The sequence below is a fragment of the Carcharhinus amblyrhynchos genome, chromosome 7, assembly GCF_965287045.1.
Source record: "Carcharhinus amblyrhynchos chromosome 7, sCarAmb.v2.hapA, whole genome shotgun sequence".
NCBI lineage: Eukaryota > Metazoa > Chordata > Chondrichthyes > Carcharhiniformes > Carcharhinidae > Carcharhinus > Carcharhinus amblyrhynchos.
Genome location: NC_137330.1, coordinates 101,471,847 through 101,487,108, shown reverse-complemented (window position 1 = coordinate 101,487,108; position 15,262 = coordinate 101,471,847). Strand labels below are relative to the sequence as shown.

General features: G+C 43.7%; 2 protein-coding genes across 4 annotated transcripts in view; one reads left to right on the top strand and one right to left on the bottom strand.

Annotated features, from left to right (window-relative positions):
* qrsl1 (glutaminyl-tRNA amidotransferase subunit QRSL1) overlaps window positions 1-14,192 on the bottom strand; it is a 39,820-nt gene extending 25,628 nt beyond the window's left edge. Inside the window, exons 1-2 of one of the 3 annotated variants that reach the window (XM_080192836.1) lie at window positions 14,067-14,192; window positions 3,580-3,739 (exon numbers count right to left, since the gene is read on the bottom strand). In XM_080192836.1, coding sequence (XP_080048962.1) covers window positions 3,580-3,739; window positions 14,067-14,090 — 184 coding nt within the window. In that variant the 5' untranslated portion in view covers window positions 14,091-14,192. Of the gene's footprint in view, window positions 1-24; window positions 141-3,579; window positions 3,740-14,066 lie in introns of those variants that run through there. The other 2 variants (XM_080192839.1, XM_080192838.1) reach the window with 2 other exon arrangements.
* Window positions 14,193-14,284: 92 nt separating this feature from the next.
* Window positions 14,285-15,262, top strand: part of rtn4ip1 (reticulon 4 interacting protein 1) — a 59,184-nt gene continuing 58,206 nt past the window's right edge. The window contains exon 1 of the mRNA XM_080192835.1: window positions 14,285-14,762. Within this exon, the coding sequence (XP_080048961.1) occupies window positions 14,498-14,762 (265 nt within the window). The 5' untranslated portion in view covers window positions 14,285-14,497. The remainder of the gene's footprint in view (window positions 14,763-15,262) is intronic.

Genomic DNA, 15,262 nt, shown 5'->3' with positions numbered 1-15,262 from the left:
AGCTGGCAGCTACCATGGTACTACCTTATGGTTTTTTACAGAGTAGTAGAGGCTGGAAGTGCATTGCTGTCTTCTAGATGGGCTACCAAATCATGTGTGGGCATCAGAACAGATCTACTTTGATTAATTAGAAATTTTAGCTTTGCCAGGGTGGAAAAGCAGGAACAATCTGAAATACATACCAGTTTAATCCTATCAACATACCCAAATTAGATCATCTCAATTTATCTCGAATGGCTTTAACTGAAGACAAAAATGCAGATTTAAAAAGTGACTAACGCAATCGATAGTTTCCGTGCCTCTACCCAGAAAGATGAAGGATTATGACACCAACTTAAGGGGGATTTGTACATTAGGTGCAGCAATGTGAAACTGCAACATTGTTGGAGGTCCTGTCTTTCTAATGAGGCATTAGACTAAGCCCCTCCTATTCCCTTCTAGTTAACATTTCTCTCTCAACCGACACCATCAAAATTCGACCATCCGATCCTTTAGCTCAGGGTTTTTCGAACTGGGGGTTGCGACCCACACGTGGTTCGCTGTGGTGCTGAAAATGGGTTGCTGGGTATCCTGTTTAAAATAAACAGGGAATTTTCAAAACATTGCGAATTGATCTGTGATGCTGCTCAAAACATGGTGAGATCATAGAGTCACCACAGTGCAAAAGGAGGCTATTCAGCCCATCTAGTCTGCACCAACTCTCTGACAAAGTGTCTTACCTAGGCCCTTACCCTTGCCCTATCCCCTTAACCCTGTGCATTTACCATGGCTAATCTATCTAACCTACACATCCTGGGACACTGAGGGGCAATTTAGTAGGGCCAACCCACCCAATCTGCACATATTCAAGAGACGGCTAGATATAGCACTTGGGGCAATTGGGATCAAAGGGTTATGGGGAAAAAGCCTATTGAGTTGGATAATCAGCTATATTCGTAATGAACGGTGGAGCCGGCTCAAATGGACAAATGGCCTCCTCCTGCTCCTTTCTTCTATGCTTCTATCTTTGGACCGTGGGAGGAAACTGGAGCACCCGAAGGAAATCCACACAGACACAAGGAGAATGTGTAAACTCCACACAGACAGTCACCCAAGGCTGGAATTGAACCTGGGTCCGTGGCGCTTTTGTGGCAGTAGTGCTAACTACTGTGCCACCCATATAAGAGTACCAGATGGCTTTTTGTGACAATTGTTTCATGCTCATCATTTAACTTTTATTTAATTCAAATTCTGCTGTGATGGGATTTGAACCAGGGTTCAAAGTATTACTCTCTGGGTTTTTGGATTACTGGTCCAGTGGTTATACCATTATGGCGCCACCTTGTTCTGTGATATTGTTCAAAACATTGCGAGATGTCCTATGATCCTGTTCAAAGCATCCTGAGATGTGTTCAAAACATGGTGAGATATTCTGTGATCTTGTTCTGAAAAAAAACGTGGGGTGTTCTGTTTATAGCGCACATTCTGTAGAAGGCGGTATGATAATAAGAATCTCTTGACTCAGATGATGACAGAGCCAGCATGAGAAAATGTTAAATATTGCCAGATACAATTCAAGTTATATACACTTTATCAAAGGAAAAGGTAATGTATATTTTTAAATGTACAGAAAATCCTGTTCGGATGGCAACTGGACCAGCTTGCCTAGTCAATGGGTCGCAAGGGGTGGCCATTTCGTAAAAGTGGGTCAGCAGAAAAATAATCTGAAAACCACTGATTTATCCCACGGTTAATCTGGGGACTGCTCCATTTTCCTACAAAACAGAAGCTATATTTCAAAAATAATTTATTAGGATGTACAATGGCTGTAAAAGATGTAGAATAAATTAAAGTTAGTCATTTTAGAATGACAATGTTAGAATCCGTCATTAAGGAGGAAATTGCGAGGCATCTTGAAAGGAATTGCTTGATAGGGCAGACGCAACACGGTTTCATTAAAGGGAAGTCGTGTCTGACAAATTTACTGGAGTTCTATGAGGATGTGTCTAGGGCAGTGGATAGAGGAGAGCCGGTGGATGTGGTCTTTCTGGATTTTCAGAAGGCGTTTGACAAGGTACCTCACAAGAGGTTATTGCAGAAGGTCAGGGGACATGGAGTTGGGGGTAGGGTGTTAGCGTGGATAGAGGATTGGTTGTCAAATAGGAGGCAGAGAGTGGGGGTCAATGGGTGCTATTCGGATTGGCGGTTGGTGACTAGTGGGGTGCCCCAGGGGTCGGTGCTGGGGCCTCAGCTATTTACCATTTATATAGATGATCTGGAGGAGGGAACCGAGTGCAGGGTGTCGAAATTTGCTGATGACACCAAGATTGGGGGAAAAGGCAAATTGTGCGGAGGGTGTGGAGAGTCTGCAGAAGGATCTAGATAGGCTGGGCGAATGGGCCAGGAAATGGCAAATGGAATTTAATGTTGGCAAGTGTGAGGTGGTCCACTTTGGTAGGAAGAATGGTAGGAAGGACTATTACTTACGTGGCGAAAAACTGCAGCAGGCGACGGTGCAGAGGGACCTCGGGGTCCTTGTGCATGAGTCGCAAAAACCCAGCTTGCAGGTGCAGCAGGTGGTCAGGAAGGCGAATGGGATGCTGGCCTTCATAGCGAGGGGGATTGAATATAAAAGTAGGGAGGTCTTGCTGCAGCTGTATAGGGCATTGGTGAGGCCGCAGCTGGAGTACTGTGTGCAGTTTTGGGCGCCGCACCTGCGCAAGGATATTTTGGCCCTGGAGGGAGTGCAGAGGAGGTTTACTAGGCTGATACCGGAGTTGAGGGGATTGAGCTATGAGGAGAGGCTGAATAAACTAGGCTTGTACTCGTTAGAGTTTAGAAGAATGAGGGGAGATCTCATTGAGACGTATAAGATGATGAATGGGATGGATAGGATAGAGGTGGAGAGACTCTTCCCGCTCAAAAAAGACAGTAGGACTAGGGGGCACAGCCTCAAGATAAAGGGGAGGCGGTTTAGAACGGAGTTGAGGAGGAACTTCTTCACTCAAAGGGTGGTGAATCTCTGGAATTCTCTGCCCGTTGAAGTGGTGGAGGCTGCCTCGCTAAATATTTTTAAGAAGCGGGTTGATGGGTTCTTGATAAGAGAGGGGATTAAGGGTTATGGGGAGAGGGCGGGAAAGTGGAACTGAGCCACAACAGATCAGCCATGATCTTATTGAATGGCGGGGCAGGCTCGAAGGGCTAGATGGCCTACTCCTGCTCCTATTTCTTATGTTCTTATTTTAATCAAATCTTTGTCCAATCTTTCTGCACTTCATTTGTGTGTACATAAGGCCCATGAGCGAGTTGGTAGCATTACCTCAATAGATAGTTATCTAGTAATTGGAAAGGAGAAAAGGACAGCAAGTTGCTGTTTTCAGCAAAACAAACACAAAATTTTCATCTTGTCATCTGCCATTGTGGAAAGCAACTAGAAAAGTAAGATAGCATCAATCCAGAAACTAAAAAAAAAATCCAATGAATAAAATAAGTGCACTTAGAAAGTTTGAAATGCTGTGTAACCCAATTTTTTTTTTAAAAATCATGTAATCAGGTGACTCAGAAATTTTGGTACTAGACAGTGAGAAAGCTCTATGTCACCTCTTTGCAGCCTTTTCTCTGCTGCTGTGGCCTGTTTCATGGCGAGTTCCTCAGGGACAGTGATATAGGCATTCAAGAATGCTGTGCTCCTGATTAAAGAGAGACATCTTTGGCACAACTCAGTTGGACTGATTCGACCTTCTCTTAAAGCTTGCGTAACCTATAATGTTAACAAAGGTTTTTAAGTTATTAGGCTGCGAAGAATGCTGACAATCTCGCACATAAGAATCAGTAGGATAAGAAAAGGCTTTCCAACACATCAATACCTTTCTATCTAATGAGTTGGCATTGCAGGCAACTCCCTCTGAGCATTCGTTCAAGTCCCCAGCACTCCATGTAATCTATCACCATTAAATCTTGCTACACTCTTCTGCAGGAAAAATATGTCACTTCCCTCTTTGACAGAATGGAACTAATCACCAAAAGTTTAAAGGGCTTGCATAAATAGTCCTTCTGCAATGACATTTCTGAGGAGCTGTTTCTGATTTTTGAGGTCATACTTTTTTATTCAAAATGGCAGACTCTGCTCATTTATTATACTATAACGAGCCGCAAAATCTAAAGATTAATATGTTGTATATTGTTACGATTGCTGGGGGCAGGGGGAGGGACCAGAAACCAAAATAAGCAAATTTACTAAATGAAGAAAGTGCCAACCATATTTCAGCTTTTGTAACTTTTACTTTAACAATGTTAAGTAGATACTGTATAGGGCATTGGTGAGGCCGCAGCTGGAGTACTGTGTGCAGTTTTGGGCGCCGTACTTACGCAAGGATATTTTGGCCTTGGAGGTTTACTAGGCTGATGCCGGAGTTGAGGGGGTTGAGCTTTGAGGAGAGGCTGAATAAATTAGGCTTGTACTCGTTAGAGTTTAGAAGAATGAGGGGAGATCTCATTGAGACGTATAAGATGATGAATGGGATGGATAGGATAGAGGTGGAGAGACTCTTCCCACTCAGAAAGGATAGTAGGACTAGGGGGCACAGCCTCAAGATAAAGGGGGGGCGGTTTAGAACGGAGTTGAGGAGGAACTTCTTCACTCAAAGGGTGGTGAATCTCTGGAATTCTCTCCCTGTTGAAGTGGTGGAGGCTACCTCGCTAAATATTTTTAAGACGCGGGTTGACGGGTTTTTGATAAGAGAGGGGATTAAGGGTTATGGGGAGAGGGCGGGAATGTGGAACTGAGCCACGACAGATCAGCCACGATCTTATTGAACGGCGGGGCAGGCTCGAAGGGCTAGATGGCCTACTCCTGCTCCTATTTCTTATGTTCTTATACAAGTTAACAGACAAATGATATTTCAGATAAGGAGGTAAATTTCACTTTAAATGGTCGATTAGTTTTGCAAAAATCACAAGTACTCACTTCACTCCCTATATGTACAACATGCAGCTTCAAAAAGTTCTCTATCTCAGCTCTTAGAAGATATGATCTCTCATTTTCCCATCAATTGATTGACATTTTGAATTGCATTTACCAACAGCTGTGTTCAATCCGAGGTCTTCAGTGATGGTTATCAACTGAACAGCAAAACTGCAACAGCAGGAGTACAACTGTCCAACTCACAACACTCGTGCTAAAGGGCCTTCCGCGTTTTGTCCCATTTACCTGTATTTTATGCTCTTCTTATCTGGTCAGGCCTGCATGTAACTCCACACCCACAGCAACATGGCTGACATGGACAGGAAGTTTCCTCTTACGGGTGAGTTCAGAACTAAGGGACACAGTATTAAAATTAGGGCTGGCCCTTCTAGCATTGTGATGAGGAGTATTTTTTTCTCTGAGGCTTGTGAAACTGGGGATCTCAGCAGGTGGTGGAGGTGGGGTCATTGGATATTTTTAAGAGGGAAGGTATAGATTCTTGTTAGGCAAGGGAAACAAAGGTTATCAGAGATAGATGGAATGTGGAACTCAAACACAAAAAGATCAGGCATGATCTGATCGAATGGTGGAGCAGGCTTGAGGGGCCGAATAGGCTACTCCTGCTCAATTTCGTATGTTCAGATGACTTTTAAATATTCTCTGAAATGGCCCAGTAAGCCAACTGTTGTACCAAATCTCTAAAATAAACTCAATAAGGAACAAAACCGATGGACCATCCGTCATCGACCTACACACCGGAAATGACAACAGCAAGCTCAGCCCTGTCCACCCTGCAAAATCCTCCTTGCTAACATCAGGGTGCTTGTGTCAAAATTGAGAGTGGTCTCACAGACTAATCAAGCAACAACCTGATTCCTGATATAGTTGACAGCTTGCACCAACATTTTTAAAATCTGCTCAATTCAACTATTTCTAACTATTCATAGCCCTAAATCTGTTCCCCATACAAGCATTCGGTACAGGTGTTTGAACTCTGCTTTTTTGCATTATGAATCGAATAAGCAGAGGAATTAAACTTATTCCTTTCTTCTTAGATCTGGGATATAAAACAGATCTGGCAAAGAAGTATGGATATGCTTAACTTCACTGCATCTGCCAGCTGTTTTGTCTTGTTTTCCTACTAATAAAAAAGCACGCAAAAGCTGTTGCTTGGTTTCCAAGGTGACTAGTAAAAACTATCACATCATCTCAATTTCACCCTTTGGTCATTGGTGTTTAGAATGCTCACATTGCAGAATTGAAAGATGGATGCTTCACTTTTAAAGTATTTAATGATTAATTTTCATGAGTTTTATGAGTTGTAGTTTTGATTGGATTAAATATTGTTTCAGATGAAACAAATATATTTGGTTTAAATTTGATTTTTATTACCGTTGTACAAAATTTCACATCACTCATGGGACAGTTTTCATGGCACATTGGTTGGAAAGAAGGACAAGGGCATTAGAATGGGAATACTGCCACCTGGAAGATCCCCCCTAAGTCACTCATCATCCTGACGTGGGAAAATATCACTGTTCCTTCAGTTCTTGCGGGTCGAACCAAGTAAACAAACTTAAATTACGTTCGGACAAAGAAAAAGGGGGCGGCTCCCCAAAAGGAGGGGGAACGGCCCGAATGGAAACAAAAAGTACAAAGGAAACTTAAGACGAGTCAAATCAAAATGTGATTATCGGGGTCTCTGTTGCAGGGTCAAAACCTTGGACTCCCCACTCCCTAACAGCACTATGGGTGTACCTACACCATGTAGACAGCGGTGGTTCTAGAAGACAGCTCACTTCCACCTTCTCAAAGGCAATTATGGATGGATAATAAATGCTGGCTGAGCTTGATATGGTTCCCATATCCCATCAACAAATTTCAAAAAAGCTCCTTACAAACGTGTCTTTGCTAGTCTCCCTCTGCTGCAGCTCTCTTTTCTGTCTAACCATATGAGTTTCATCTGTCAATTTTGTGTGAATTATATGCCAACACCATCATTCCTATGAAATTTATCTCCAAACTCCACAGTCTGGCCTTTGCTCCTCCCTCTGCGACTGGATCCTGAACTTTCTAACTCACAGACCACAATCAGTAAGGATAGGCAACAACACTTCCTCCATGATCATCTGGTGCCCCACAAGACTGTGTTCTCAGCCCCCTACTATACTTCTTATATACTTACGACTGTGCGGCCAAATTCTCCGCCAATTCAATTTTCAAGTTTGCTGATGCACCACCATAGTGGTGGGATCTCAAACAATGACGAGACAGAGTACAGGAATGAGATAGAGAATCTGGTGAACTGGTGCGACAACAATAATCTTTCCCTCAATGTCAACAAAACAAAGGAGATTGTCATCGACTTCAGGAAGCATAAAGGAGAACATGCCCCTGTCTACATCAATGGAGAGGAAGTAGAAAGAGTCAAGAGCCTTCAAGTTTTTAGGTGTCCAGATCACCAACCACCTGTCCTGGTCCCCCCATGCCAACACTATAGTAGAAGTCCCACCAATACCTCTACTTTCTCAGAAGACTAAGGAAATTTGGCATGTCAGCTATGACTCTCATCAACATTTACAGATGCACCATGGAAAGGATTCTTTCTGGTTGTATCTACAGCTTGGTATAGCTCCTGCTCTGCCCAAGACCGCAATGAATTACAAAAGTTCATGAATGTAGCCTAATCCATCACGCAAACCAGTCTACCATCCATTGACTCTGTCTACACTTTGCCTTGGCAAAGCAGCCAGCATAATTAAGGAGCCCACATTCTCTCTTCCACCTTTTTCCTTTGAGGTCACATACCAACTGACTCAAGAATAGATTCTACCCTGCTGCTGTCAGACTTTTGACTGGATCTACCTTGCATTAAGTTGATCTATCTTTACACCCTAGCTACGACTGTAACACTACATTCTGTACTCTCCCATTTCCTTCTCTATGAACAATATGTTTTGTCTGTATAAAGTGCAAGAAACAATACTTTTCATGTTAGTACATGTGATAATAAATCAAATAAAATCAAATGAAGGAGATTGTCGTCGATTTTAGGAAGCATAGTAGAGAACAGGGGCAAAGTAGAAATGGTCAAGAGCTTCAAGTTTTTTGGTGTTCAGATCACCTACAACTTGTCCTAGCCCCCTATGCCAAACACTATAGTTAGAAAATCTTCACCAATGCTGCTTCTTTCTCAGAAGACTAAGGAAATTTGGCATGTCAGCTATGACTCTTACCAACTTTTTTTGATGCACCACAGAAAGCATTCTTTCTGGTTGTATCACAGCTTGGTATGACTCCTGCTCTGCCCAAGACTGCAAGAAACTATAAAAGGTCATGAATGTAGCCCAATCCAGGGTTGTTATTTAATTTCAAGAAAGTTTCGCCATCAATGAAACCTTCGGTCATCCTTCTGTCCTCTCTCTATTCTAGTAATAATACCAAAACACGTAAAATCAGAAATCTATTTGGACCACAAAGCTAACTGCCTAACCATTGGTTTGATTGTCATTAATGGCTTCAACAAAAAAAAATTACAGCACAGAAACAGGCCCTTTGGCCCTCCAAGCCTGCTGTCTGACTGAACTAAAACCTCCTACCCTTCCAGGGACCATATCCTTGTATTCCCATCCTATTTACATATTTGTCTAGATGCCCCTTAAAACTCACAATCATATCTACTTCCACTACCTTTCCCAGTAACGAGTTCCAGGCATCCACCACCCTCTGCGTAAAAAACTTGCCTCGTACATCTCCCTTAAACCTTGCTCCTCACAGCTTAAACCTACGTCCCCTAGTAATTGACTCCTCCACCCTGGGAAAAAGCTTCTGACTATCCACTCTGTCCATGCCCCTCATAATCTTGTAGACTTCTATCAGATCACCCCTCAATGTCTGTCGTTCCAGTGAGAACAAACCAAGTTTCTCCAACCACTCCTTATAGCTAATGCCCTCCATACCAGGCAACATCCTGGTAAATCTTTTCTGTACCTTTCTAAAGCCCCCACTTCCTTCTGGTAGTGTGGCGGCCAGAATTGAACACTATATTCCAAGTGTGACTTAACTAAGGTTCTATAAAGCTGCAACACGATTTGCCAATTTTTAAGCTCAATGCTCCGGCCAATGAAGGTGAGCATGCCTTCTTGACTACCTTCTCCACCTGGGTTTAGCTTAAAAACTGCTAATTATCTGGAGATCATCTTGGGTTAAGATTTCTAGTTTCCAGGTAAAATAGAAAAGGAGGAGGCCATTCAGCCCATCGAGTCTCTGACAGATGTACAGTTTGTGCCAATGGCTGCAGTCCATTTTTTTTTAATATTCATTCATGGGATGTGGGTACTGCTGGTTGGGCCAGCATTTATTGTCCACCTCTAATTACCCTTGAGGGAGCAGTTAAGCGTTGACCAAATTTCTGTGAACCTAGAGTCACATGAAGGCCAGGCATGGTAAGGATGGCAAATTTCTTTTGCTAAGGGACATCAGTGAACATTAATTTTTACAACAATCAACAATGGTTTTATAGCTATCATTAGACTTCTACTTACGATTTTTACTGAATTCAAATTTCACTATTTGAGATGGTGGGATTTAAACCTGGGACCCCCTACAGAGGGTGAAAGAAAATTTATTTGGAGGGCTTCAAAGGTCATCTCACAAGAAAGGCGGGAAAAGAAGCCATCACTGGATGTACTCTGATTCTGAGCAGATAGGTGAGAATGGAACCAAGTGCAGGTAATCCCATGGAATCAGGTAACAGAGAAGAACTATTGGATGAGGATGGTGTTGTGACATGTCAAAGACTACTGAGATGTCAAGTTTAAGCTTATTTATTATTGTCACAAGTAGGCTTACATTAACACTGCAGTGAAGTTACTGCAAAAATCCCCTAGTCGCCACACTCAGGTGCCTGTTCAGGTACACTGAGGGAGAATTTAGCATGGCCAATCCAACTAACCAGCACATCTTTCAAACTGTGGGGAGAAACCAGAGCACCCAGAGGAAACCCACACAGACACGGGAAGAATGTGCAGACTCCGCACGGACAATGACCTAAGCTGGGAATTGAATTGAGGTCCCTAACGCTGTGAGGCAGCAGTGCTAACCACTGTGCCACCATGCCAGAGCAAGTAGGTTGAGTAGAGGTTTTGCAGCACAGTCATAATTACATGGGATGTCATATGTAACTTTGTAAAGGGCTCCTACAGAACTAAGTTATGGGACTGATTTGGGAAGCAATAAAGGCAAATAGCCTAAACCAAGGCCATGTCCAAATGAGGTGTGAATGGTTACATAGGGATCGGATGAACAAGACATGAAGGTGTAAAACAAAAGGTCAACTCAGCAAAATGAAACAAAAGTGGAGAATAAAACACAGAAGAAAACGAAGGCAGCAGTTATGGTCTAAAGTTGTTGAACTTCATGTTGAATCCTGTAATGTTCCAAATCCAAAATGAGGTGCTTAAGCTTGTGTTGAGCTTCACTGGAATTCTGTAGCAGGCCAAGGATATGAAGGTCAACGTGGAAGCAAAGGGGAGAATTAAATGACAAGCAACAGGAACTTCATGCTTGTGCACTGAATGGAGGTTGTTCCACAAAACAGTCATCCAGTTTGAATTTGGGCTGCTCAATGATGAAGAGACCCACATTGTGCACACTGAATAAAACAGACCAAATTAAAACAAGTACAAGGAAATCACTGTTTGGAGAGCTGGATGGTGAAAGGAGATGTGGTGATGGACAGGTGCTGCACCTCCTGTGCTTTCACAGAAAGATGCTTCAGGGAAGGGAGGGATGTCATGGAAAGAACAGTCCCTTCGGAATGGTGAAAGAGGAGGGCAGGGGAACGTGGGTTTGGCGGCAGCATCATGCTGGAGCTGGTGGAAATTGCTTTGTTGAATACAGAGGTCGGTGGGGTGGAAGGTGAGGACAAGAAATACCCTATCATGGTTCTCAGAGGGAGAGGAAGGGGTATGAGCAGAAGTGCACAGGACAGGTCAGACACAGTGGAGGACCATGCTGGGTGTGAATCTTCAGTTGAAGAGGGGGAGTTATTCGTTAGATTCTGACCTCTTTTACATCTGCCTTCATTCACCTCATCACTGACATTTTCCGAGGCCTGTTGTATGAAATTTTCTTTCACTCTCTCCTCCTTTAAAGCCTATAATTTCAATCCAAGGTTTTGGTCACCCTACTTTTGTGAAACACCTCAGTTATTGTTTTCATGTTATAAAAAAACCATTTCCCAGCTGTTGGTTTTTATTCTTTTCTCACCTGCTGCTTCTTCCTATTGAATGCATTCTCTAATGGTGATGGTGATGGCTAACACAAGGGGACATAGCTTTAAATTAAGGGGTGGTAATTATAGGACGGATGTCAGAGGTAGGTTCTTTACTCAGAGGGTAGTAAGGGCGTGGAATGCTCTGCCTGCAGCAGTTGTGGACTCGCCAACTTTAAGGACGTTCAAATGGTCAGTGGATAGGCATATGGATAACATTGGAATAGTTTAGGTTAGAGGGTCATTAGATTGGTTCCACTGGTCGGCGCAACATCGAGGGCTGAAGGGCCTGTACTGCGCTGTTATGTTCTATGTTCTAAACCCAATATCAATCAGTTAATCTCCATTCTGGTTGGATGCCACAGTTGGCTGAACAGTAGCAGATAGTGAGTTAGGGAAGCTCACCAATAATGTTCTTTCTGGGACTCACAGCCACCAGAAGCTCCTATGCAGTTCGGTCACTAAGTTACCACATGCGTGCACTTAAATGAATAGACTGTGCTTGACAACAAAGGAAATTAGAGGAAAGGTTTCTCATTTAACATGTTTAAAATCTGCAATTAAAAATCATTCAGTTTATCTTTTTGTTCAACCAAATAAACAAAATCAAACTAACATAGGGACAAGCTCCCTAAAAGGAGGGAAACAGCCCAAAACAAGAAACAAAGCAGAAAGGAAACTTAAATATGAAATTAAAATGTGATTATTGGGGTCAATAATACACCCCAGTTCCTACAATGCTCAGCAGGCACAGAAGGCATCAACTGTGCCCTCGGCCACCGCATGCTCCCTTTCCAGGGACACCTGGTTGCGAATATAGCCGCAGTCAGGTTAGACGACCCTTTCGATTGTCCGCTGCCTGTACTCGTAGATGGCACACCTTGCCAGGCCCAGGAGCAGTTCACAAGGAGGTTCTCCTCCTTCCCTGTCCCCCTATGCACCGGGTGAAAGAAATCATTGGGAAAAATTAGGTAGAGCACAGAAGAAAAAAATGTGTCCTTAATTGGTTAACAAGTAAATGTGTTTCAACAACAACTTATATTTATATAGAACTTTCAATGCAAAGAAACGTCCCAAAGTACTTCTCAGGAACATAAATATGACACTATGTCACATAAGAAGATAACCAAAAGCTTGTTTGAAGATTTAGGTTTTAAGGAGTGTCTTAAAAGAAAGCAAGTAGGAGGTGAAGGAAAGGAACCCCAGAGTTTAGGGATGAGGCAAGAGGATGGACAGCAAGTAAAGATAGGGTTGAAGAGGCCAGAACTAAACGGGTGCAAATGTCGTGAGGTTGAGGATTACAGAGATAGGGAAGGGCAACAAGGACATGAAGTGGTTTCAAACTGACAATGAGGAACTTAAAATAAGGTATTGCTTGACCAGAAGCCAGTGTAATTCAGTAAGCACAGGGGTGATAGGTGAATGGTACTTGATAATAGTGAAGACAAAGAAGCAGAGGTTTGGATGATCTGGGACTGTAGGATGTGGGAGACCAGCCAGGAGTCAGCGGGAAGAGTTGAGTCTAGAGGTAAAAAAAGGCACGGATGAGGGTTTCAGCAGTAGATGAGTTGAGACCAGGGTGCCTGACTCGCTAGGCAGGTCAGATAGAGGATACTCTGTTATTGGGGATCTGTTAGAGCAGGTGGGGTGCTACCAGCCCCATGACAGGATGAAAAAGGGAGGACAGGGGGGAGGGCAAACACTGTGCACGAGTGAAATCTAAAAGCCCAACTTACGTGGCATAACATTCAAGGTTATAAGCCAAGTACTGGTAAATGGGATTAGGTGAGAGGTCAGGTATTTCGCACATATCAGTGCAGACTCTGGGGGCGGCATGGTAGCAGTGGTTAGCACTGCTGTTTCACAGCTCCAGGGACCTGGGTTTGATTCCTGGCTTGGGTCACTGTCTGTGTGGAGTTTGCACATTCTCCTCATGTCTGCGTGGGTTTCCTCTGGGTGCTTCGGTTTCCTCCCACAGTCCAAAGATGTGCGGGGTGGGTTGATTGGCCATGCTAAAATTGCCCCTTAGTGTCCTGAGATGTGTAGGTTACAGGGATTAGTGGGCAAAATGTGCAGGGGTATGGGGGTAGGGCCTGGATGGGATTGTGGTTGGTGCAGACTCGATGGGCCAAATGGCCTCTTCCTGCACAGTAGTGTTTTATGATTTCTAGACTCAATTGGCCAAAGGGCCACTTCTAAATTGTATGATTCTATGACACGTAAAGCAGCATTACGGATACATGGTGCCTGGGACAGTTAGCAAAGTTTATTTATTAATCACAAGTAGACACACATTCACACTGCAATGAAAATCCCCTCGTCGCCACAGTCCGGTGCCTGTTCGGGTACACAGAGTGAATTTATCATGACCAATTCACCTAACTTGCACGTCTTTGGACAGTGTGTTGGGGGGGGGGGGGGGGGGGGGAGGTATGGGGGAGCGTGGGGGGGGGGGGTATGGGGGTGCTGGGGGGGCAGGGAGGGCTGGGGAGAACTGGAGCACCCAGGGGAAACCCACACAGACACAAGGAGAACGTGCAAACTCCACACAGACAGCGACCCAAGCCAGGAATCGAGCCCGGGTCCCTGGCACAGTGAGGCAGCAGTGCCACATTGAGTTGGCCCAAGACAGAACAATCCTGTACGATCAGGGGCAGCCGGTTATCAGTGACTCTGTTGAGAGAGGGGCGAGTTCTGCTGATGTTGAAGAGGTGGGAACAGTCCGTGCTCACTAACACTGAATATGGTCACAAACCCACCACTGGATCAGAGGTGACACCGAGGGGTTGTGAACAGTTTCTTCACACGAACTATCCCAAATCCCCCTCCCCTCCCCTCCTCGGTCCTTACCTCTCTGAGGGTCCAGCCCCACATGTTATCTTCCAGCGGTTGTGTCGGTTAATGTCCGGGGGGATTTGGTTCCAGTCTGAGTCTGATCTTCACCAACCGCCAGCCATGGGCGCCGCCATGTTTTAGCTCCGCAGCCACCGGGCAACAAGAAGCCCGCTGATTGGTGCAACCTAACCAGGAAGTCGGCGCTGGTTGGGAGGTTTGGTGAGGGAATGTCAGACGGGCTGCAACGCTCACATTGACCTTAATCAGGAGATTGCAGCATTTAATACACTGAGGACTAATTCTATATCAAATAAAACGTTTGATCTTCAGACTTTTGCTAGTGATTACAATTCAGGAATAACCTTTGTGTTTGACTTTCTTGGTATTGATGGAAGTGTTCACTTTTAAATGACATCTGCAGTTTCATAGTTTAAACTCATACCCCCATGTTGCAACCAGCAAATAGGAAGATTGGGAGTGGACTTTTAGGTAGAATTAGAGCAAAGGTTTTTGAGAATGCCACTTGTAGAGAGATTAGTACTTCTTCACGTAAACAGACTGTTATGCCAGCCTGGGTGATTGATAGATATGGGAGTAACAGTCTGCTGCGTTTTACGAAGAATTCTATGTTTCCAATTATACAGTACCCCAATGAGGTTATGATTAAGGTTCATGCTTCCAGCTTGAATCCTATTGACATCTCTATGAGAAGTAAGTATATTTTTACTGTTTAAGTTGAAAGCTTCTTGTTGTCATTTGAACAGTGTGCGGTGTCTTATGTATGAGTATATATTGGTATCTTCATGTTATACATTTGGATCAAGTGTGGAGAGTTATTGAAGTGTTTGTTTGTGGATCTGCTTTTTAAACCATTGTCTTTATGAAAAATGGCTAATTATTTGCAGTCCATGTGTCAACTTCCTGATGCAAAGCGAACTGACGTATTGAAATATGACTTGATGTGTCATTCTGATGCATATTTGCAAATGAATGAAAAATGTCATCTTTTCATGAAGGTAACTCCTCTTCATTTGATGAGATGTAAAGATGCTGGTGTTGGACTGGGGTGGGCACAGTAAGAAGTCTCTGAACACCAAGTTAAAGTCCAACAGGTTTGATTGAAATCACAAGCTTTCAGAGTGCTGCTCCTTCATCAGATGAGTCAGTTGATGAAGGAGTGGTGCTCTGAAAGCTTGTGATTCCAAATAAAC